This window comes from Cyclopterus lumpus, chromosome 23, assembly GCF_009769545.1.
Source record: "Cyclopterus lumpus isolate fCycLum1 chromosome 23, fCycLum1.pri, whole genome shotgun sequence".
NCBI classification, from domain to species: domain Eukaryota; kingdom Metazoa; phylum Chordata; class Actinopteri; order Perciformes; family Cyclopteridae; genus Cyclopterus; species Cyclopterus lumpus.
In genome coordinates, this window is record NC_046988.1 from 6790799 (window position 1) to 6813186 (window position 22388).

Here is a 22388-nt window from a genome sequence, read left to right on the forward strand (position 1 = left end):
AATAATTGGCCACCTAAACTGAGTAAAATCAAAGTAACAGTAGTAATATGGAATAATTCCAAGGAAATAATCAAACTGATCCTGATAAGAAATGTCCAACAAAGCAGAATGATTTGGATGTTTAAAAATATTATTTTAGACCAGTTTAAGGAATTATAAATTAGTTCCTGCAGGGGTTGTCTTTGCTCAAAGCTCTACAATATTGAGGTTACAGCAAATATCTAAATGATCTTTTTGACGATCCTTCCATCATTGAGAATATCACATAATCCTATGTGTTAATTCATCTTGGAATTAGGCTTTCATATGATTGGCTCTGCGGTTCAGACAACATTAACACTAATCGGTCTAAAACAACCCTTTATTATGAATTGTTCATTAACACAATGCAACAAGTCAGCTGATGGAGCACATGCCAACATCACATCAAAAACCATCTAGATACATTAGCACCCTTCACAAGTCCATCAGGGATGAAACAAAAAACAGTCAAGGAGGTCCCTACTGACTCAGTTGTATTGTTACAAAGGACAGAAATGAAAACATTCCAAATGGATATTTTACTTTTTTTGACAGCCTCCTTCTCTTACCATATAATCCACAACAAGACTTCTCAACTGTACAGCAGCAACAAGGCCACACATTGTTTCAGAAGTAATGGCTACAGGAAAGGGGATGAAAAGTGATCGATTAGGCAGTGAACGCAACACGGTCCTTGCTTCAGCCGTCACAAAGGTCGACTTCTTCTCAGTATGAAACATCTGTGTTTCTAGGGAAGGATGAAAAGTCCACATTTCACAGAAGGCAATGTGTGTTGATGTTAACATCTATCTGACATGTATAATTACCGTTAGTGTCACATATTAAGCTAAACAGATGATGGTAATGTAATTAAAAATGATGAAGCGTCGTCAGACTTTTGCACACATTATATATTACCAGCGCCAACCACTAGGTGGAGTTATACATTCAGGGATCTGGCAAACATTTGAGAAAATAGTTGTCTTTTCCTATACTTATTATACTGTCGAATAATGTCTTCATGTTTGAAGCCATGCACTTTATTTTCATTATGTGTTGCAATTATCAGGAGTGAAGGCATCCCTACAAATATATAAAGAGTGTAAACTACATTTCAATTGCTGTCATTTATCACAGTGCATCGTCAGCTCCCTTTAAGATTTCAGGCACGGATTAATACATAATCATCATTTACCAGCAGAGCTGTGAAAGAGGCACATTGTGTGAACAAAATATACAGCCAGAAATTACCTTTCTTCATTAGCAGTGTCGTTGCTCAGCTTACTTAATAACTGGAATGGAATATATAAATATCTGCACAGTGAACACATGATAGATCAAATTAAATCATCATCATCAGTTGAGCAGAGAAGAATGCATTTTGAGTATGTATGTGCGTTCCTTTCTTTTCTTTTGTCCTGCTCAAACTAAAGCATGCATCTAAGCAAAAGGCAATGATGCAAACAGACATGTTATTCCAGGAGGCCGAGATCACAGTCCGGCATTCGAAATGTATGACCCCTGGTTTCTAAATGGCAAAATCGGTTTCTGACTGCAATGTGGGTCTCCTGGAAAGTGTTACACACACACACAGACACACACATACACACACACACAAAGTGCACTTGTCTTAGATCGGCTGGTTAGAGTTCACGATAAAGAGGTTGAAGTTGAGGAGATTCATTGTTCCATCTGCCTGTCGTAGGTGGTGTGTTGGGGGCCTGCTGTGCTCAGTAAGGTTCCATCTTGATCCTTCTGTACAAGCAGCTGGTGAACACCATCCCACAGACCTGAAAACAGGAAGTGTTAGGTCAAAAAGTTCTGCTCCGTGTCACCATGACAGACCGCAGGCAGCCTGTGTGCTATTGACTGAGGACAGAGGGGTTAAAGGTGATATGGGGTTAGAGACCGCTGAAAAGTATGTGGCTGGTTACTATGGGGATGGCAGGAGTCAAGCAGCAATGCGTGTGCACGGGCTCTTACAAGCAGACACATAGATGAAGCGCTGGAGGTGGGGTCAAAAATAACTTGTGCACGAATATTAATCACAACCACTGTACATGAATTCTACTGAAATAAGGGATTTGACTCATTTCAAACAATCTAATGTGACATTGTAATGGCTAAAAACAGGAAGGTATCCATCCATTTGTCTGACTACATCACGTTGTGTTTTGCATTAGAAAGCAGGGCCATCCCTACGGCCGTAATGCCAATGTTGGAGGTAACTGATGACTGAACCAACTATACTATAATGTCGTGTGCAACACATTTCACAAATAAAAAAACATCAGTTAATGTTGGTTAATGACTAGGACTGAGACTCTACAACATCCCCGACAAACCCAGAAAAAAAAGCCTTATTGCAGGACTGTGGGTGTCCAACCATGCAACTGCATATTTCTGCTGGTGGCAATATTATAAGAAATTATACAAAAGAAGAAGAAAAAAAATGCAGAACCAAGAGTCCATGAGACAAGACTCACAGAATCACTGTACTATTCTCTACTACCATCGAAAAGGTCCAGAAATAAAGAACAGCAGGAACAGATATTGACCTGTGCTACTGGGCCTACTGCCCAGAATCAATCTCAGAGTCTCTAAAAGCGCTCCGAGAAAGCGAGCGAGTCTGCAGTATGCGTCGACTCATCACTTGCCCTCCTCAGGCAAGTTTCACTTTTTTTATAATTATACTTCTCTATTTTTTTCAAGTGATGGATATGTAGGAACAATATATTTTGGCTCAGCGAAGCAAGCATGTTATGAGTGGAAAATAACTGCCTTTCAGATGTTTGTGTTTTCTTGAAGCCTAATTTTCAGAACACAGGGGATGTTGATGGAACAAAGAACAATGTAAAATATATATATATATATATAAAATAAATAAATATAAATCGTTATACATTGTTCTTTGCTCCATCAACATCCCACAACACAAAACTACAGAGAAAGCATATCCGTTTAACAATATTGCTATTATGGGGTTTGGAAGATTCTACGATCTCATTTCGGATTGCAAGCAGCTATTACAACAACCCCTAACACTTTTCCTGAATGATGTACTCGGGAGGTCCCTGAAACTAAAATAATAAGTTCAAGTATACGATGCATTAGCTCTTCTAAAACTAAATCTTTCAAAAAGTACAGTGACTACTCCCGATACCAACTTTTAAATATAAGAAGAAATTGGAGTTATCTAATAAGGCACTTCTGTACAAAGATACGGAAGAGTCGTCTAGCCAACAATATCATTGTGCACAAGCAGTTAGGTTTAATGAAGCCATTCTCATGATGCGTTTATCCCAGATCCAACAGCCCATAATCACAACATACAGAGCATGCTTCACGCTGAGCAAAAACATAAACATGTTCATTTAGTATCCGCGTAGCCCACAGATTTCACATTTGACACAGAGCGGACAATCACACAAAGACAAGCATGCAGTGAGATATCAGATTTCCACGAAGCCTTCTGACCTCGTCTCTCCAGTTGATTAAACCACAACGTTGCACGAGAGCTAAATCACAATGTACCGAAGTCCTCTTCCTCTTCTTTATTGAGCAGATAAATAAAGCAGGCTGTCAAGAGCGCCCCGGCCAACTACAGTAACACCACACGCACACAAAGACAAACAAACAGAGAGACATACTGTAATATTCACCATAGACAGATAAGTGTGGTAACAAGTCGCTCGTGGAGTTTATGACAAAAATGAAAGATGAAAACTAGAGCGAAACATGAATTACAACAAATTAGGGCTGCAACTAACGATTATTTTAATAAATCGATTAATCTGTCGATTATTTGTTCGATTAAAATCGATGAATCGGATAAAAAAAACAAAAAAGCATTAATTTCCAACCCTTTATTCAACAGAACTGTGCCAGAAAATGCACAGGTAACAGGTAACATAAATTCCGGACTATAGAGCGCACCTATCTATAGGCCGCACCTGCTAATTTTTTCAAGAAAAAAGAAATTGTACATAAATAAGACGCACTCGTCTATAAACCGCAGGAAAAGGGGGCGTGGCTTATCTCCGTAAAAACAGTTATTTCCGCCGTTCACCACGGAATAAATAACCACTAGTTCCGTCTCGATAACTTCCGCTTCCAGCGCTGCCGGAGCAGCAGCATGCAGACGGGCAGGAAGTGTGTGTGTGTGTGGGGGGGGGGGGGGGAGGTTGTCCACGTAAAAACAGCCGTCCACCACGGGGGAAGTAACCATTAGTTCTCGCACAACGTTACGGGTCTCTCCGATGGTCTTTGCTCTAAATTTGTTATACTCAAACATCTCCGCGTCTTATTGGGTGGCGTAATAATCGCGACAACGAATTGATAATGCAATTCGTTGCCAACTATTTTAATAATCGATTTTAATCGATTCGTTGTTGCAGCCCTACAACAAATCTTTTTAGCCAGTCTGACAGATACCAGAGACAGGAAAGTGGACCAACATTTAGACGAAGGGGAAGCGTTGAAAAAGAAAAGACGTAGTTAGGCTACAGTAAAAGAAGCAAAGCAAACACAAAGGAAAGCTGTTAAATAACACCACCGCACAGGCTCACATTGCACTTTGGCTTTCACATTTATTTATCCAGCTATGTATTCAGTGCCCCATCTTTATATTAAGCACAATCCCTTCAGATCATTTGGGGATTAAAAAACATCTTCATATTACAGCAACAGGTAATGGAAAGCTTTATTACTACATTTCTTTGTCACAGATCTCTCAGCTGTTGCAAGACTCTTTATTTGTGTTATACTATGTGTGGCCTTATTCTCAGTTCCCATCTTCCTGAATAAAACTGTTCTGTCATGAACAGCATGTAAAATCATATAAGTCATACAAACACCACTGGAAGGAATCGATGTAGGTTTGTTTGTTTCAAGTTTCCCTCGAGGCAATTTACCAAGAGATGGTGCGGCGCTACAAGAGATGTCAGCCAGCCCAGAGTCATAAAGAAGACCCCCTGTATGCCTCATTGGCCTTTGTATAGTCCATCTCGGGATGGGACAAATCAAATAACAGCAATGAACAAAATTAGATAATGATGACAGAGACTGGAGTGAGATGAAAAGAAATGTAGAGGTTGTGGACCAGTGATGGTACATTTTCAGTAATGGACACATAAAAACCCATCGCTCTGGGATTTTTCAACAAAGGGGCAGCATTCATACACAAAAGGTAAAAGGCAGAATTAAATATGAATAATAATTGGGCTTCTATAAAGCACAGTTCACTCAGGGTGAAGACTGCAGAGTAGCACTTCTGCTTCTCCAACATCCATCTGAACTGCACAGCATATTTGACTTACCTGCAGACACGCCACTCCTATTCCCACAGCACCGATGACCAACAGGTGGTCGGCCAGAAACTGCTCCAGCTTAGTGATGCAACCGCCCTGCAGAGTCAAGCTGAAAGTTAAAATCATATAATAGATCATGCGTACTGTTGCACAGAGAGCATTTACACTTTTACTGCATCTCTCCATGACTAACTTCCAAATAGTTGGAACCAAGAAGACATCCTGCAAGGAACATGTGGGGTTATTAAAGCTGGGATTCTGCAGCCTGTGGCAACAGACAATATCCAGTGACCATCAATAGAAAGTTTCATAAATGCCACATGAGTTAGACAGAATATATTGTGTCTATAATTGTTTCCCCCTAGAAGTGTGAAGTCCACTGACCTCCACCTTGTAGATGTTGGAGGGGTGGTCTCTCTTGCCACAGTGAGGGGTGATGGTCTTACAGCAGCTGTCAGGCACCACCCTGTCTTCTGCCTGCTTTGATGAAACGTACACACTCACCATCCAATCATGGGAGTTGTTGCTGCCACAGCACTTGAACTGGAGATGCAAGGAGGAAAGGATTTTAGTTTCATGATGCCAAAGTGTTTTTTTACACTCATTAATCTTTTGGGCTTGAACCACTTACTCAAATCATTATTCTACAAGTCTGAGTGGTTCTCTTTCCTTTCTGGAACTTTAGCAAAACAATATGACTTATGAAGTTCACTAGTGCTGTTTGGAACATACGTTTAGTATAAAAACATAATTTTATGAGCAATTCCTCCTACTGAAGCTCAGCATAATTCGAAAACAACTTCATATATGGAGTCATGGAAACTAAAACAAGTTTATAGCAGTGCGACTATACTTGAGCATGCAAGCTAAAGAAATGTGCAAAATATAATCGTATATATAAACAAACAAACAAAGCCGTGGAGCCTATTGGTAACTACGGTCCATACGTCCTGTTGTAGTCTGTCCACAGCTAATGTGATGGCCTCCTTCCCTGGCTGGGCGTAGTTATCTGTCATAGTCTGGTTGAGATGCTGTTTCAGCTCATCACTCAACTGGGAAAGAGGAACAAAAGACACACACACACACACACACACACACACACACACACACACACACACACACACACACACACACACACACACACACACACACACACACACACACACACACACACACACACACACACACACACACACACACACACACACACACACACACACACACACACACACACACACACACACACACACACACACACACACACACACACACACACACACACACACACACACACACACACACACACAGACACAGACAGACAGACAGACAGACAGACAGACAGACAGACAGAGAGAAGGTGGAGGCGCATTTATGTGAAAGAACAAGATGTATTTTGTAACCACGAGGTGCTTCATTTATTACACAAGGAGCACATAAAATCACGTCACGTCTTGTGTTTGTGTGAAATTGTCGTAAAACATGTTTTGTGAGGTCACAGCGACGCCTGACCAGAGAATTCTAATCAATTCATCCTCGAGTCCAAATGGACTAAAAAGGTGAGAGAGTGATGTGCTTGACGAATGTAAAATAGTGGGTGGCTCAGGAAAACACACGGGTAGCAACTCCTACGCATCGGTGAGAGCTGCGAAAATACACAAAAAGACAATACAATAAATAAATATGAAAAATATAAAATAAATTACAATAAAGCCTATGATGTGTGGATATGTTTGTGTGCAGACAGACACACACAACGAGAAACAGAGGGAAGATGAGAGCCCATATCTTTAATGTGATTCTATCCTGAACCCTTTTTCCATTACAATAAACCTCTGAGCTTGTGGATAGCATGTTGCTCTTTGCAGCCGTAGCTGACTGACACGTAGATGTTTGTGAGAGAACAAGATTATTAGAACAGTGTGTCAGATAAACCCAATTCTCAGTGAAGGTGGAAAATAGTGAAAACCCCCCAAAAAAGCAAAAAGATCGACTCTCGATTCCAGTGACTCGTCATCTATGTCTTTTGAGACAAAACCACTAGGAAACCTTTTCACGAAGGGCAAAAATTACAGAAAAATTTAAATAAAGTCAGTTGATTGCACTAAAACCAGGGGGTTACATGAGCCACGACAACACAGCAAACTAATGGGGTATCCACATAGATTCATTGGTAGACGCATGGCATTGTTAACATCCTCAAAGTATATAATGATGCCCTAGAGTCTGTGTCCCTGCATAGCAGCTATTCACAGACAGCCTATTCAAAGAAAGTTTTTTTCATTTTACAACCGTTGAGAACGCAATCTGTAACATCAAACCTAAAAAGCGATTAAAATATTCTCTCAGAAAAACATCCTCACTGCCCGATTGCATACTATTCTCTATTAACTACAACACATAAGGATATTTACACTTACCCTCTGGTAGTAAACATATGCCAGTACTCCAGCCACCAGTTCAATCAAGAAGATCAGCAGCAGGCAGAAGAAATACTGTGAATGGGAAATGACAAGAAACTTAAAAATAGACAAATCCACAGTGTGTCAGCCTTAGTCATCAGAACAGTTCTCTGCTGACCCAACTCACTTGAGAAAGTTGCTCACTTGTGACGTGCCAATACAATAAAAACTTAAAATCGACTGTTTGTCACTTCTAACACAGATGGCAACGCACAAAAAGAGACGAACCAGAAATCAATTTGACGCTGCTTGAAACCTGTTGGTGTCATAATTAACTTCAAAACTGCACCTCAGCAAAAACTAAATTACGCCGATTAAATATGAATCATCACAACAGCATAAACATTTGTTCATGCATTATATTCCTTGTTTCCTCAGGAAAACAAAGAATATAACGGTTCACACATCAGATTAGTGCAATTTACCAAAACTCAAGATCAATATCTCGGAAGCAAAGAAAAAGAAGAAATGTCAGTGAAAAATACCCTGGAGGCTCCACCTAAGAGCTTTATCCTCCATGTTAAGCACTGTTGTGCGTTTTGAGCATTGATGTAAACTGTGTAGCCAACAGACCGCATACACATCTCGGGTGCTCTGACCGACAGTTGCAGAATGAGCGAAATCAAAACTACAGCTTTCTCAGTACAAAATGACATGGCTGTGCCATGCAATAAGAAAACACACACACACACACACACACACACATTCAGCTAATTAGGCCCATCTGTCACAGCATGGGACACAACAGTTTGACAAGCGGCAGCAGCGCTTGCTTCGCTCGAGACCGTCATGCAGAGACGGATGCTGCCACTACCCAGCCTGCGATACTGGAAACAAAGTGGCGCCGGCAAAGTACCGGCACAACAAACAGCTGCAGGGGAAAAACGAGCTCACTGAATTAATATGGGAGACACATGCACTTTGCAGTAATTATGTCATGCAGAAACACAGCCTGCTCGGTATCTTTCAAAAAACACTTGCAGCCCATACTAAAATCTAACGTCACCGCTTCTATGCAACACACACACACAACTCATTAATCTCCCAACACAAATTCGTAAATAGCACATTAACTCAGTTGGTATTCAACCAAAACGCACAACAGACTCCAAATCCTGTAAGCATCCACCTCTTCACTCATGCAAGCCGCTTTGACTCTCTGAATGCTACATCCATCAACAGCAGACAGACCTATAAATAGTCCTGCGGCAGTGAACGTTAACCTCTCCCGCCTGCCTCTCTCTCCCACTGGGCGAATGATGAGGATAGGAAGGTCCCTGTAAGGACCATTAGTCAGCATCCAGTGAAGGACCTCAGATCAGGAAGGGAATGGACAGGGTTCCGTGTCACGGAGTTGCACAGAGGCCACTCATTGCATACATCCGGGCGAGCATCCACCCTCTCGATGTAGACATGACATGCTAGGATCATCAGCAGTTACCCACATGATAATTTCAATGACATAACTTGCGTATCGTGCTGCGAACAGATCGGGTCCGGTCTACATCCAGGACATGGTCAAACCGTACACCCCAGCTCGTTCACTTCGCTCGGCTTCTGCCAATCGGCTCGTAGCTCCGTCACTGCAAGCTAAACACTCAAAATCACGACTGTTTGCTGTGCTGGCTCCTCATTGGTGGAGCGAGCTCCCCATTGACATCAGGACATCAGAAAGTCTCTACACCTTCCGTCGCAAACTAAAAACACATCTTTTTCGACTAATACCTTGAATTGAGAATGTAGCGCCGTAGTAGCACTTTAGTAGCACTTAAATGTCTCTTACTGATAGCACTTTGTTGTTTAGCACTTTAGTAGCACTTAAATGGCTCTCACTGATAGCACTTTGTAGTTTAACTTTATTGAAGAAATTGTACTTTCTAGATTCTTGTTGTTCTGAGTTTGGACTCATGGTTGAAGCGCAGCTTGTTTGAATGAAGGACCGGATGTTCAGCGTGAGCGGCCACGTCGTGGACGGTCGTACAGAGAGAGTATAAAAGGCTGATGGGGACGATGTTTCATTCCCCGTTAGAGGTAAATGTGATTTATTGTGATATTACAGTTTAAGTCATATAAGGACAAGGTGATATGATAATTCAGTCTCATAGATTGCTTTTGACCAAGGCATAAGTGAGTTGATTTAGTTTCACGAACACACACATTCAAAGTAAAACTGCAGTCTTCTGTTGCCGGCCACTTCTAAGTTACAGTGCAGCTACTTACTTGAGGGTGTTTCAGAAGTAACTGTTACCTGCACTTGGGCCTTCTCAAAGAACACAACCCTCCTTTGTATTTGTAATGAGAGATATTAAACTGTCCCCAGTCTCACCGTGGACAGACAGCTTTTCTGCTCCCGAATGACAGCGCAACAGCCCAAGAAGCCCGTGACCACCACCAGGCCTCCGGCAACGATGAGGATATATGCCGAGACAACGAAAGTGCTGGAGGCCAGCAGGCTCAAGTAGTCGCTCTTCTCCACCAGTGTCCAGACTCCTACACCCAAAACAGCTGCTCCACCCACCTGGAAGAGAAGGGAGAGAGCAGGTGGCACCAGGACCACTGTATTATAATCATAGACTATGGATAAGTAGTGGACAAAGGCACTGTGACGTCACCCATTGGTTTGTAGACTATGGTTTTGAAGGTGCTTTACAGATCTGCATGTAAAAGATAAAAGAAGATACTATACAACTGATGCACGCGCAGCAAAAGCTTCCACAGAAGGAAAGATAAGGGTTATAAATTGGAGAAAGGACATATGATGACTTGAACGAAGAAAGGAAATATTGTGAAAACATTAAGTGTGTCATGTCAAATAAAAGACAAGTATGGCACTTTACAGGGCAGGAAGTTACAAACAGGAAGTGAGTTCACTGCTATTAGATGAGACACACAATGCAACAATGTGAGAGGACGGTGGATGAGTGAAAAGGGGCAAAAGGGGAAAAGGAAACAGTGGAAAGTGGCCAAGCATAAAGACTAACAGAAGAATAACATAATACGGTCAAGTCAGGGCATAATGACTACTTCCTTAGAAGCAATCCTGGATAACAGACCCAGGGTCTGTTCCTGTCATCAGTCTCAAAGGCGGATGCAGAGGAAATGCCTCAGAGAGTCGCTCTCCTTCATCCTCCCATTCCCGTCAAAAGATCCAAAAACTCACAAAAACACATGCCCAACCAAGGAGTACCACAGAACCCGAGGGAGCTATAGCATATGTAGGACTTGATTTGATGTTTAAGAAGTTTAAACAGTGGGCCGCAGCATTAAAAAAAACTGAATCTGAACTTAGTAGACATGCAATAATCCAATCCCTCCATATCAAAAGTGAACGGATTTGATATTTATTATCAAGATGACTAGCTGTAAGTTTTATATACTGCTTTTTGTGAATAAAAAAAGGAAAATGGGTGGAAAGCCAGCAATGTCTGACAAAAGATGTGCTGCCTGTGGCCCAAGAAGAGGGAGACAATGTGTATGAATTTTAAAGGTGGTGTCAGAGCATTAAAAGCCTGATCCCTCTTCTCTCTTTAACCTCTCCCCCACACAGATATGTCTCTCTCTCTCGACGCACACAATATTCTATTTGGCTCACACTTGTTTCAAAGGGACTCCAGACACGATCTGCACAGTAGCTGCAAGAGCGTTCGCTTTTAGCAGGGAATTGCAGTATCATAAAATGTGTTGCCAGAGTCTGACACTCTGTTCCCCACCGAACACTGACAAGCCCTAAATAATCTATGACTCACCTTGGGCCAAGTCCGTAGCTCAGCCTTTTCAGAGTCGGAGCTCTCCTTAATAGTCTCCCTGTTTCTACATGGCTCCTTTTCTCTAATGCCTCTCTATCTGCAGTTTCAAAAGGAACATTCAGGCATTTTTACAATGCAAAAAATATGGTTTTGCTTTCACGAAAATAATTTAATGTTGTTCTAGTCACTGCACTCGTCTCCTCCTTTCCTGCGAGACCTGTCAATGTTACTGCACTGTACCGGCTGCCAAAAGAGGCTGAATTCAAAGCTTATTTAATGCTGTTTGAGTGACACATCGCAAGTCGGCACAATTGAATAGATGAAAATAAAAAGTGAAGGTAAGAAGACTACATTTACAGCTCTCACTTACCCAGAAGAGAAAGTTGAAAACAAAGAGCAGGTACTTCAGACACACAGTCAGCCAGTCCTCCTGGTCATCTTTATAAACCGCCGACATCTTTTTTTCGTCCAGTTCAATTCTGAAAGTGCAGATTGTTTTGTCTTCAAATACATTTTTTTTTTTACAGCAAATCATGTGATACTTTATGGCTCTAGTTACATGAATAACACTTTCATGACTGACCACAATGTTCCCTTAATACCAAAATGGTAAGGCACTAGCAGGGAAAAAATAACTAATTGACTCTGAATCCCAAACTAGTTGATAAGCCTGCTAGTTAGAAAGTATTCTAACAAAAAAAAAGTGTATATTCCTAATACTACTCAAAATGTAAAATTAGAATACAATTAATATAATTGAATGTATTTCCTTCTGATTGAGTTGGGCTATATCAACCCAAATAAATACCTTTGCCATTATCTGAGGGAAAGGAAAATGAAAAAGGAACAAAAGCATTACACAGCAAACACAATATTACTGACACTGACGGGGAACTGCAGCAGTTTAGTGACGCAAGACCAACATACTCAAGTCAAGAACCAGCTCACTGTCAATTGACAGCTCTGCATTAAATGTGTGAGTAATCAGAGGGATTTTGTTTGTTTTGTCACAACAAGGGCAACAACTTCAAGTCCACTTCTCGTTTACAGCTTGCATGCTTTACCAGGTCCAATAACTTACAAAACTGAATTACTAATGTTTCCTTCTCACATTTGCAATCTGCGCTGATCACGGAGTAGTAAGTAACAATCTTGTGAGCATTCGAGTGTGACTATTACCATAAGTCGGATGCATCTTACCATTTGTTAAGTGACGCAGCATCCAAGTTCACAATATCATCTCCTCTTGATATAGCCACAAGCCACACCTTTAAATTATGCATGGACCTCAACAGTCCATAAACCTTTGAATCGTGGAGGGAGTCGAGCACAGTTTGACTTCTGTAAATAATGAAGCACTTAGACCCATGAAATTGATCAACGCCATATCTTTCGGTGAATAGCACCAAAGGGAATGATCGGTGCCGGTTTTATGTTTGTTGACCAGAGAGTCATAATCCATCAAAAGTCTAATGACAGTCTAATACAGTCAGGTAAGACAAGGCAAGGGAAGTGTATTTGTATGGCACATTTCAACAACAAGGCAATTGAAAGTGCTTCGCATGAAAACCATTAAAAGCATCAAAACATAATGCAAAAGAAAAGAAGATTTCAAAAGGGTGGGTTGCACGTATCCAGGAAAGTATTGGATTAATAATGATACTTAACCAGGTTTTCGATCGATACTTAAGTAGTCTTAGTTCATCCGAGCATTTAGACATGCACAACGTGTTGGTTTTATTTGCAAAGGGTATTGGGAAAACTGCATCTTCCCAAGCAGAATGGAAATCCTGCTTGTTCATAGCTTTAGGAAAACAAATCAACAGTGTCATCTATGACCGTAAAGATTTCCCATTGCTATTAATTATCTCCAAGAAAAAGTAGTTCCAAACACAGGTCTTGTCAGTGCTTTACGTGGGTTCTATTAAGTATAGGCTTACTCACACATTTCTTATTGTGAAGACAGAGTGAAGACAGAGACCTGCCATGGCCGGTTATTTTATTTTATTTGCACCGTTTAAGCAGCAGCTAACCCGTTCACGGTGTCAGATAAGACGGTTTCTTCTATGTCTTTGTTTGTTGGGAGATTTTCGGACTTTGACCACTGCAGGTGTGCTTCGGCGTCCACAAGCAGCCCCTAATTCACGCGAACATGCGTCCTTCACAGTTTAGGACTCACTTTATTTGCTCCCTTTTTCAGGACAAGGGAGAAGGCTCGTGTGCATCCTGGGAGAACATAAACACCCCTCCACCTGCGTCGTTGATGCGCAGTACAAAGTTTCACCAAATTGCCTCGTCGTCCTCGACATAACTATAACGTTTTCGACTCGCTCGTCGCTGAAAACAGACTCACCTGAACAATGTTTAGTGGTAAACGACCTCGTTGCGTTGTTGTTCCCGACAAGGCGCAGTGTCCGACGCCGCAGCAGTGAGCGTGTTGCTTCCAGCGTGTACAGCAGGTTTGTGTGGATGATGCCTTTAGGGGCAGCTCGAATATGTTCAAAGTGAATAACCACTGCAGTACTTTTTTACACTGCGAAATGGCCTACCAGAAAGGAACAAAGTCATGCAGATCAAATTATTTTGATCTCTTATGACTTTGTAAGATTATTTTTATTAAATGTATTTGTAATTGACCATGTGCACATCCCACTGAAACAGATAAGAAATGCTTAGCACCGGATGTATCTTCTTCTGTCGGCCTACCTAACGTTACTTCCATCTGCAGAACCTGGACAGGTAGACCCACGAACTACATACATGCGTATGTATCTATACACACTCAAACGCACACGTCTAAAAATAAACTTCATATTTCTAACTACCCCTGAAGGCAGCACAGTGTTAACCTGTGGAAAGGGTCGCAATGTGGAGTGACAGAAGGAAATTGAGTCGCTATACCCTTAACCACGTGATAGGCCGAATACCACCGTGACATTAACAGCATAACCTTGGTGACAATGTAACCACATATCCCCTGGAGAATGTTTCAATTAGTTGTACATGAATAAGCAAAACAAAAAAGAGGAGAATACACAGACTACAGTAAACAGACTTTATTTTTTGCGAGACAGTTTCTACATAAATGAATGCAAGGTTGAAGCCCTTAGTGTTGACTTGACTATGAAGACAGAAGGACAGTTTGTATTTCAACATTGAGCAGACTGACATTTACATGTTTGTTGAGACTTGTTTTATTTTTTCTTATTCAGAAGTCTTGTAATGACCAAAGAAATGGAACTATACACAAACCCCAATAATAATTAATGAAACAACAACAAATGTAAAAGACAAGCAAGATGGAATTAGGACACCAAACTCTTTAGAATTATAGCTCAAGATTGTATGTTCATAACATAAAAGCCAAAAATATCTTCTAAATATATGAAAGACCTGGTCCCTGTGCCCCTTTTTTATTTTATTTTATCTAATAACGATTGTTCACCACAGCAAGACTTCCTCTCCAACAAAAAACAGACTTACTCTTTCCCTCTTTTTCCATCTCAGTGATTAAATAAACTCTCAAGCTAGATGATGGCTGCAGGGGGGTCACCTGGACTTCCGACAATTAGTCTACCAAAACAACATTACGTAGCGGAGGATGTCATCCATTAGGTCTTCCAAGTAAACATCATCCAACAGGAAGAAGAAGAAGAAAAAAAAAGGTACAGAATATAATTGTTCTATAGGAATTTGGAGCCTGTCCGTTTTCCATTTCCTCATATTTGCATAGATGGCACATTGTAAAACAAACAGAAGAGTGGTTTCCCTGAAAACCAGCTCATTTCTATACCAAGCCAGTGCCTCTGCGTCTCATTCTGACGAAGTTAGTTTGTGGCCTGCGATGCTTTCTCCCACAGGAGCAGGGCATGACAAAGCATGCATGTCAAATACAAACTGGTTAAGGGGAAAGCAAACACAATGTGCATTGGTGTGTGCATTTGTGATTATACGAGTGACAAAGGGAAAAGGGGGATGTGTTTCAAAAAGTAGTTTAAAAAAAGACTTGCCCATTTGCTTCCACAGTGTTCTGCATCCATTCATTTAATCTGACATTATATTTGCCAAGTTTGAAATCAAAATCTGTTTGCTTGGATTTATGCCCATCTCAATAGGACATTTTGCACAAAGAGGATGAAAATGTGTGAAAATAATTGGTAGGATTTAAATAAAATGATTAACAATGTTCTTGCTCAAGAGACTTTTTTAAATTGAAATGGAGACTGTGACTAAACACAGAGAATTTATACTGTTTGGTATTATTTTTGTTTTCCAACTAAAATCACTAGTTTTGTATTAACCAGAGGTTCCACTCCCATGAATGTCCTGTAAAAGTACAATGGAGTAAATTTTGAGCCACTCAGATACTGCTTGTTGTTCCTGACCTCTTGTGGTCAGATTAATCTGGAAGCCACACTACAGACTGGCCTCCTCGAAAAGAGCACACGGCTCTAAGTTCTACAAGTTACGCAGGGGTGTCAAAAGGTGGCGATATCTACAGCACAAGTCAAGCAGATGAAACTGAATGTCAGAGAGATAACAGACTACAAGAAACTTCTAAAGAAGTAAAGAGCTTTCAGGCTGTGCAACCGTCTTTGCTATTTTGTGTGCTGGATAAGGAAAAGCCAGGATGGACTAAAAAGATAAATAGACAGACAGATACTTTATTCATCCCCGGGGAGGATTTTGTTTGTAGCAACTGTAAACAAGGTTACAATAAAATAGCAGAGCAGGATATTTTAAATGTAAGACAATTAAATAATTAAAGAAAGAAAATGAAAAAATGCAAAGTATATACAGTGTATATAATTGAGTATTAAGTATATAAAGTGAAAGCGGTGCAAGGGTTATTAATGTTGATTCAATTTGAGGAGGATCTGGCCAGAGGGGATTTATTATAAAGTCTAATAGCAGTGGGCAGGAATGTTCTCCTGTATCTGTCCTCGTGACAGTCTGTTGGAGAATGTGCTCTGCTGTCCCTGCAGTAGGTGGTGGAGAGGGTGGTCCGGGTTATCCAATATGGACAATCATTTCTTCAGTGTCCTCCTACATCACCTGTTCCGGATAGTCCTGTTTGTAGCCAATGCTGCTCCCCCTGCAGGCTACGGAGAAGTACAGATCACTGGTCACAACAGACTGGTACATCTCCAACATCTTGCTGCACACATCAAAGGATCAAAGTTTCCTCAAGAAAAAGAGTTGACTCCTCCCCTTCTTGTACACAGCGTTGATATTGGCCTTCCAGTTCAGTCTGTTGTCGATGGAGACACAGGAACTTGTACTCCTCCACCATGTCCACATCCTCCTCCACCATGTTCACATCCTCTCCCAGAACTCGGTTGTGGAGCCGTCGTCTTCCTCCTGAAGTCCACCACCATCTCTCTAGTCTTGGCCATGTTCAGAAGGAGGTGATTTCTACCGGCCCACTCCACAAAGTCACCCGCTACTGCCCTGTACTCCACTTCCCGTCCATCCTTAATACACCCGACCACAGAGTCATCAGAGAACTTCTGCAGATGGCATGACCCCGAGTTGTACTGGAAGTCAGTGGTGTTCAGGGTGAACAGGAAGGGAGACAGAACAGTTCCCTGTGGGGCTCCAACATCACCGACCACCGTCCCAGACAGCACACGGCCCAGTCGGACATACTGTGGTCTGCCTGTGAGGTAGTCAGTGATCCAGGAGACGGTGGACGCGTTGACCCCCACCGCCCGCAGCTTCTCACTCAGCAGCAGTGTGTCGTGTGGAGGAGACAGATGAGGGATGTGAACCAAACCTATTGAAGAAACAGTTTAGCTTGCTGCTTCCTCGGTGTCAGGAAATCGCCACAGTGAAAGAGAAACACTGACACACACTGATGGCAATCTGTCTGTGGGATTTGTGAGAAGAGTCAAGTCTCAAATGAAAGCAACAACAGATGGACCGAGAACAGAGGAAATCGCAACAACTGTTGGATGGATTGCCATGAATCTTGCTGCAGACACTCATGCCGTTCTCAGGATGCGTTGTGATAAGTTAGTGATGCCTTCGCTGATTCATCTAGCACCATCATGAGGCCATCATTTAAATATGTTCAACTTTCAAGTGCTTGGAGAACTAAGCATTATTTTTGCCTTGAACCTCTTTCTGCAATTACATCTGCGCACCAGCAACATGTGAAGACTGGCCTATAATACGTAGGATGTGAACATAATGAGCTATTCTTTCAAATTGAATTTGGGGGTGGTGTTTGGCAGTATCTTTAGATTTACAAGACGTGTCCTTATTATGTCAGTGTTGGAATAAAAGTTAAATATTTAACTACAAAGTAGAAATGCGTGTTTGAAAAAAGTCCACCTCACATGACTATTCGTCATGTGAATGGAGGCGAAGGAGTTAAAAAAAATGTACCAGGAAGTGTGTAGTTCCCAAGCAGGGGAGGAGCTCCTGCCAACGTCACCGGGCTGAAACGAAACTCAGTGAGGAGTTTTCAAAGTGTTGTCGGTTTCGGTTGCGTGAGCAGCTTCTTTGAACACGTTACAGGTAAGAAAGATATAATGGTTGAACCGTTCCATTTACTTTCTGCAGATCAGTCAGCCCGTTGACTTGAATTGCATGAGTAGTAATTGTATTTGTACTACTTCCTGTCCAGATATGGCCAGTCTGCTGTCCGAGGAGAGGTTCCTCTGTTCCGTCTGTCTGGATGTGTTCACTGAGCCAGTCTCAACGCCATGCGGACACAACTTCTGCACCGCATGTATCCACACGTATTGGGACGGCAGTGGCCCTTGCCAGTGTCCATTATGCAAAAATGAATTTCCCCAGAGACCTGAGCTCCAAGTCAACACGTTACTGTCGGAGTTAGCTGCAGAGTTTAAGACATTACTTCAAGTCAAGGCCTCAGCTCCTGACCCGCAGCGTCCTGCCACAGCAGATGTTCTTTGCGACATCTGCTTTGAGACGAAGGAACATGCGGTTAAATCTTGTCTGACGTGTCTCGTGTCCTTCTGTGAAGCTCACCTGGAGCCACATCAGAGAGTTGTCGGTCTCAAGGGCCACACACTATTCGACCCGGTGAAGAATCTGGAAGACAGAATGTGCAAGACGCACAGCAAGATAACCGAATTGTACTGCAGGACTGACCGGGCCTCTGTTTGCGTCTCGTGTATCAGAACCCATCACAAGAGCCACGATGTTGTCTCACTTGAGGAGGAGTATGAAGCGACGATGGCAAAAAAAGGTGAGGCGATGGCAAGTATTCAAGAGATGACACGGGCGCGGAACGAGAAGATAGAGGAGTTGGAAAAGGCATTTGATGTCCGCCAAACAGAAGCTGAGAAGGAGAAAGAAGCCAGTCTGCAGGTCTTCACAGACTTGATCCGCTCCATCCAGAGAAGCCAGGCCGAACTAGTTGGGGTGATTGATGAGAGACACAGAGCCACCAAGCAGAAGGCCGAAGATTTGATCAGAGAACTGAGGGTGGAGGTCGCGGAGCTGGAGAGCAGAAGCAGTCAGCTGGAGCAGCTGTCCCAGTCCAAGGATCACCATTACTTTCTGCAGAGTTTCCCAGCCTTGTGCTGTCCTCTAAACGCCAACTGGGGCAACGTTGGCGGTCACAGCGATGCGTCTTTCGAGGCAGCGAGAGGCGCCGTGGCTCTGCTGAAACGGAGAGTTGATGAAATAATGGAGGAGCTCCCTGAGATCAAAATGAAAAGAATGAGAGAACATGCAGTGGACTTGACTTTTGATCCCGATACAGCGAATTATTCACTTGTCATTAGTCCGGATGGAAAACAAGTGACCAATCTAGGCACAGGCCAGAATCTTCCCCACAATCCAAAGAGATTTGAAACATGTACAGATGTTTTGGCCGAGGACGGGTTTACAACAGGGAAGTTTTACTATGAGGTGCAAGTGAAAGGAAATACTGAGTGGCTTCTCGGAGTGGTCAAAGAGTCTGTGGATAGGAGGGGGAACGAACTTCTGTCAGTAAAAAATGGTGCTTGGAACATTGGGATTGATGAAGGAATATATCGTGCATATACATCAAAAAGTGTGAAACTCACGCTGAAAGACAAGCTTCAGAAGGTGGGCATCTTTGTGGACTACAATAAAGGAGAGGTTTCTTTCTTTGACGTGAATTCTAAATTGCATATCTATTCTTTCACTGGCTACCACTTTACAGAGAAACTTTATCCATACTTTAGTCTTCTAAACAACAAAGATGAAGCCCCTCTCATCATAACCCCTGTACCTGAAACACACTGAGTTTGTTTCTTCTTTAAAGACCACAGAATATCAAGCATTGGTCTCTATTAACACACTTAACAGGCCTTCTTAAAGTATTAACAACACATGTAAACTGTTATAAAAAGGTCATCAGAGTCATGCGTATTTTGTAAAAAATATTTGTATGTTTATAAAGTCTTTTTGAAAGAGACAGAAAGAAGAAAGACGAGTTTGTAAAACATTCGTCACTTTGCTGGTTTCTGTAATTTATAGTGATTTCTGTGCATTTGACACATCTGGCAGAATAAACTAGACATGTAGACTAATGTCATTTCCTGTAAGATCTGTCTCAATATTAAACTCAAAGTTGTAAAATATTTCACCAAGTCTTGACCATTTTTCCCCACATTGAGGCATTTACTGTACAAGCCTTCGTCGCAATACCTCCGTTATTGACTAATAAAGTGCTTGTACACATTTCACTAATCAAGAGATTATGGCAATGACACCCACTGTTTCAGCAGTTTGCAGGTTCAGTGTTCTGGACAAACACATTTAGATGTTGAGGGGTTTGAACTTGTGACATTAGGGTCACCTAAACTACATCTAACCTCTTAACCCCACCGCTAGAAATCCGTCTCAGTGAGCCCTGGCTCCTCGCAGCTCTTAACATTTTAGGTGGGCGATGCTACTCACAAATAGAATATCTGCTGAGATTTGTAAGTCAATCAATTGTAGTCTGCCTACAGCTTTCACTCCTGCCCCCACACTGATGTGTGTGTGTGTGTGTTTTTTTGAGTGGATGCACACATTATCCTTGAGTGTGATGCGTGGGCCGATGTTCTTAAGCACTACTGATGATGGAGCTCATCCATAACTGGGACTAAAACCTGGTGTGTTTCATTGTATTTCATTAATGGGACACAAGCCCATTTTCTTCCGTGACAAATATCTTGTGATCATTTTCAGAGTTATTTACACTGAGTCTTTGGTCCCAGCATCAAATGAGTGAGTCAGTAACTAATGAAAGAGGAACAGACGCAGACATCAACAGCATACGATAGAGAAAGGAAATCAAATGTCCAGAAGTCTGAGATATTTTCTGATTGTCCAAGTGGAATGCAGTAGTTATTATGGATATAATTGTTTTATATTGTGTGAATTTAAAATGGTATTAATACAATTGCATGTTTTGTCCAAATACATTCCTTTTACCCTCACATTTAAGACAAGGAAATTCCAGCGAGACATACTGTACCTTTTCTCTTTCAGTGATGCCCCTCCCTGACAGACAGATGCAGGTCATCAGGTGGGAAAAATGAATAGACATGAGGTTAATGTAAAATATGAGTGATTGCTCCAATTTGTGACCTGAAAGAACACCAGGAAAGGGAGTGGATATTGGCACCTGGTGGGTAGACTGCAGACTCGACTCCTGGAGAGTGAGGCCTGCTTGGAGACAGTTGTCAAATTAATTTATCATGATCACAAAACCTGGAATTCAACAGCATACATGTGCACTATTGTGACTGGTCATTTGTGCCTGTTCCTTTGTCTTCAGACTAACCTATGAAGAAGACATGAACATGAGCGATAACTCAGTAAATCATGAGGATTAAGATACCTATGTTGCTTTCATTAACGTCTTAGATACTATTCTTGTACATTCCTGATAAGAAATATACATACATCTATGCTTTTTCTTTCATCTATCATGCATGCATTTCATATAATTCATGTACCATAAAATGCTTTTTGCCATATCCGCTTTGTTTTGTTATTATTTATTGTCCTAATGTCTCCTTTAAGTTACATCGCCTGTTTTCTGGAACATGTCAATGAAAGACCCACTTATTAAACTGCTTTCAGGTAAGAATTTCTTCGAAGCTCGTTTCTGATTGGCTGAGCTGAATTCTGAATTTTCCTTAAAATTGCACAGCCATGACTGCGTAATTTCAATATTAATACCACCGGACATTCCCGGGCAGCAGGAACCTGCAAATGTCACAATATGTACTTTATTTAGCAGTAACAAAAGAAAGTGTATAACCACATAGACGAAATGAACATATCGTAATCTACGTTATTTATTTATTATTTATCCAGCAGATTAAAACACCTCTATATGTTACATAACATGCGCAGCTCGTTAGTTGCCTTTCCGGAGAGAGCTGCTTTCTGCCTCTATGGAAAAGTCTGGTGAGGAGGCATCTGTCCTCGGGAAGCAGCGACGTATACCTTTTTTATGTTTTCTGAGGCGGTTTCATATTTTTGTCACGATTTTATTCCACTCGTGTGTATAACGTCAGTGCACACTCACAGTTTGAACCCCTTTTAACTTTCTCTCCGGCAACCTCCCCCCCTCGGGATTACGCAGCGCACACGGAGATAAGAATGTCAGTCTTCAGGTCCAAACGCTGAGAGATGAAATAAGTGATTCCAGGAGAAACATCGATTTTTTTTTTGTCTGGTGTGGAGTTTGGTTTCCACTGGTTTGTGTTTGTGAGAGTATGACTGCAGTGTCTTCTTCTGATCGGGGATCCCTGGTGTTGGTGGACACGAGGACTCCTGCTGGGATCCGTCCTGCGACCTTTTAGTCGTGGCAGAGACCTTCAAGCCAATGGACCTCTGTCCCCGCTCTAAAA

At 41.7% G+C, this 22388-nt stretch overlaps 2 protein-coding genes across 4 annotated transcripts; one reads left to right on the plus strand and one right to left on the minus strand.

Moving 5' to 3' along the window:
• Window positions 1-347: 347 nt before the first annotated feature.
• Window positions 348-14000, minus strand: LOC117726481 (tetraspanin-11-like). 3 transcript variants are annotated; one of them, XR_004608997.1, is made up of 9 exons: window positions 13889-13986; window positions 11906-12014; window positions 10116-10307; window positions 7748-7822; window positions 6278-6382; window positions 5715-5873; window positions 5340-5426; window positions 1273-1811; window positions 348-769 (listed from the first exon to the last, which is right to left on the minus strand). XR_004608997.1 is itself a non-coding variant. In XM_034526793.1 (8 exons), the coding sequence occupies exons 2-8, from the start codon at window positions 11990-11992 to the stop codon at window positions 1752-1754; spliced, it is 765 nt and encodes a 254-aa protein (XP_034382684.1). In that variant the 5' UTR covers window positions 11993-12014; window positions 13889-14000; the 3' UTR covers window positions 348-1751. The 3 variants fall into 3 exon arrangements, 1 of the variants encoding a protein (XP_034382684.1); XR_004608998.1 differs by having other exon boundaries at window positions 348-1811; window positions 5340-5439; XM_034526793.1 differs by having other exon boundaries at window positions 348-1811; window positions 13889-14000.
• Window positions 14001-17963: 3963 nt separating this feature from the next.
• Window positions 17964-20120, plus strand: LOC117726123 (E3 ubiquitin-protein ligase TRIM7-like). Its single transcript, XM_034526205.1, has 2 exons — window positions 17964-18057; window positions 18167-20120. Exon 2 carries the CDS (start codon window positions 18169-18171, stop codon window positions 19780-19782), a length of 1614 nt encoding a protein of 537 aa, XP_034382096.1. The 5' UTR covers window positions 17964-18057; window positions 18167-18168; the 3' UTR covers window positions 19783-20120.
• The last annotated feature ends 2268 nt before the right edge of the window (window positions 20121-22388 follow it).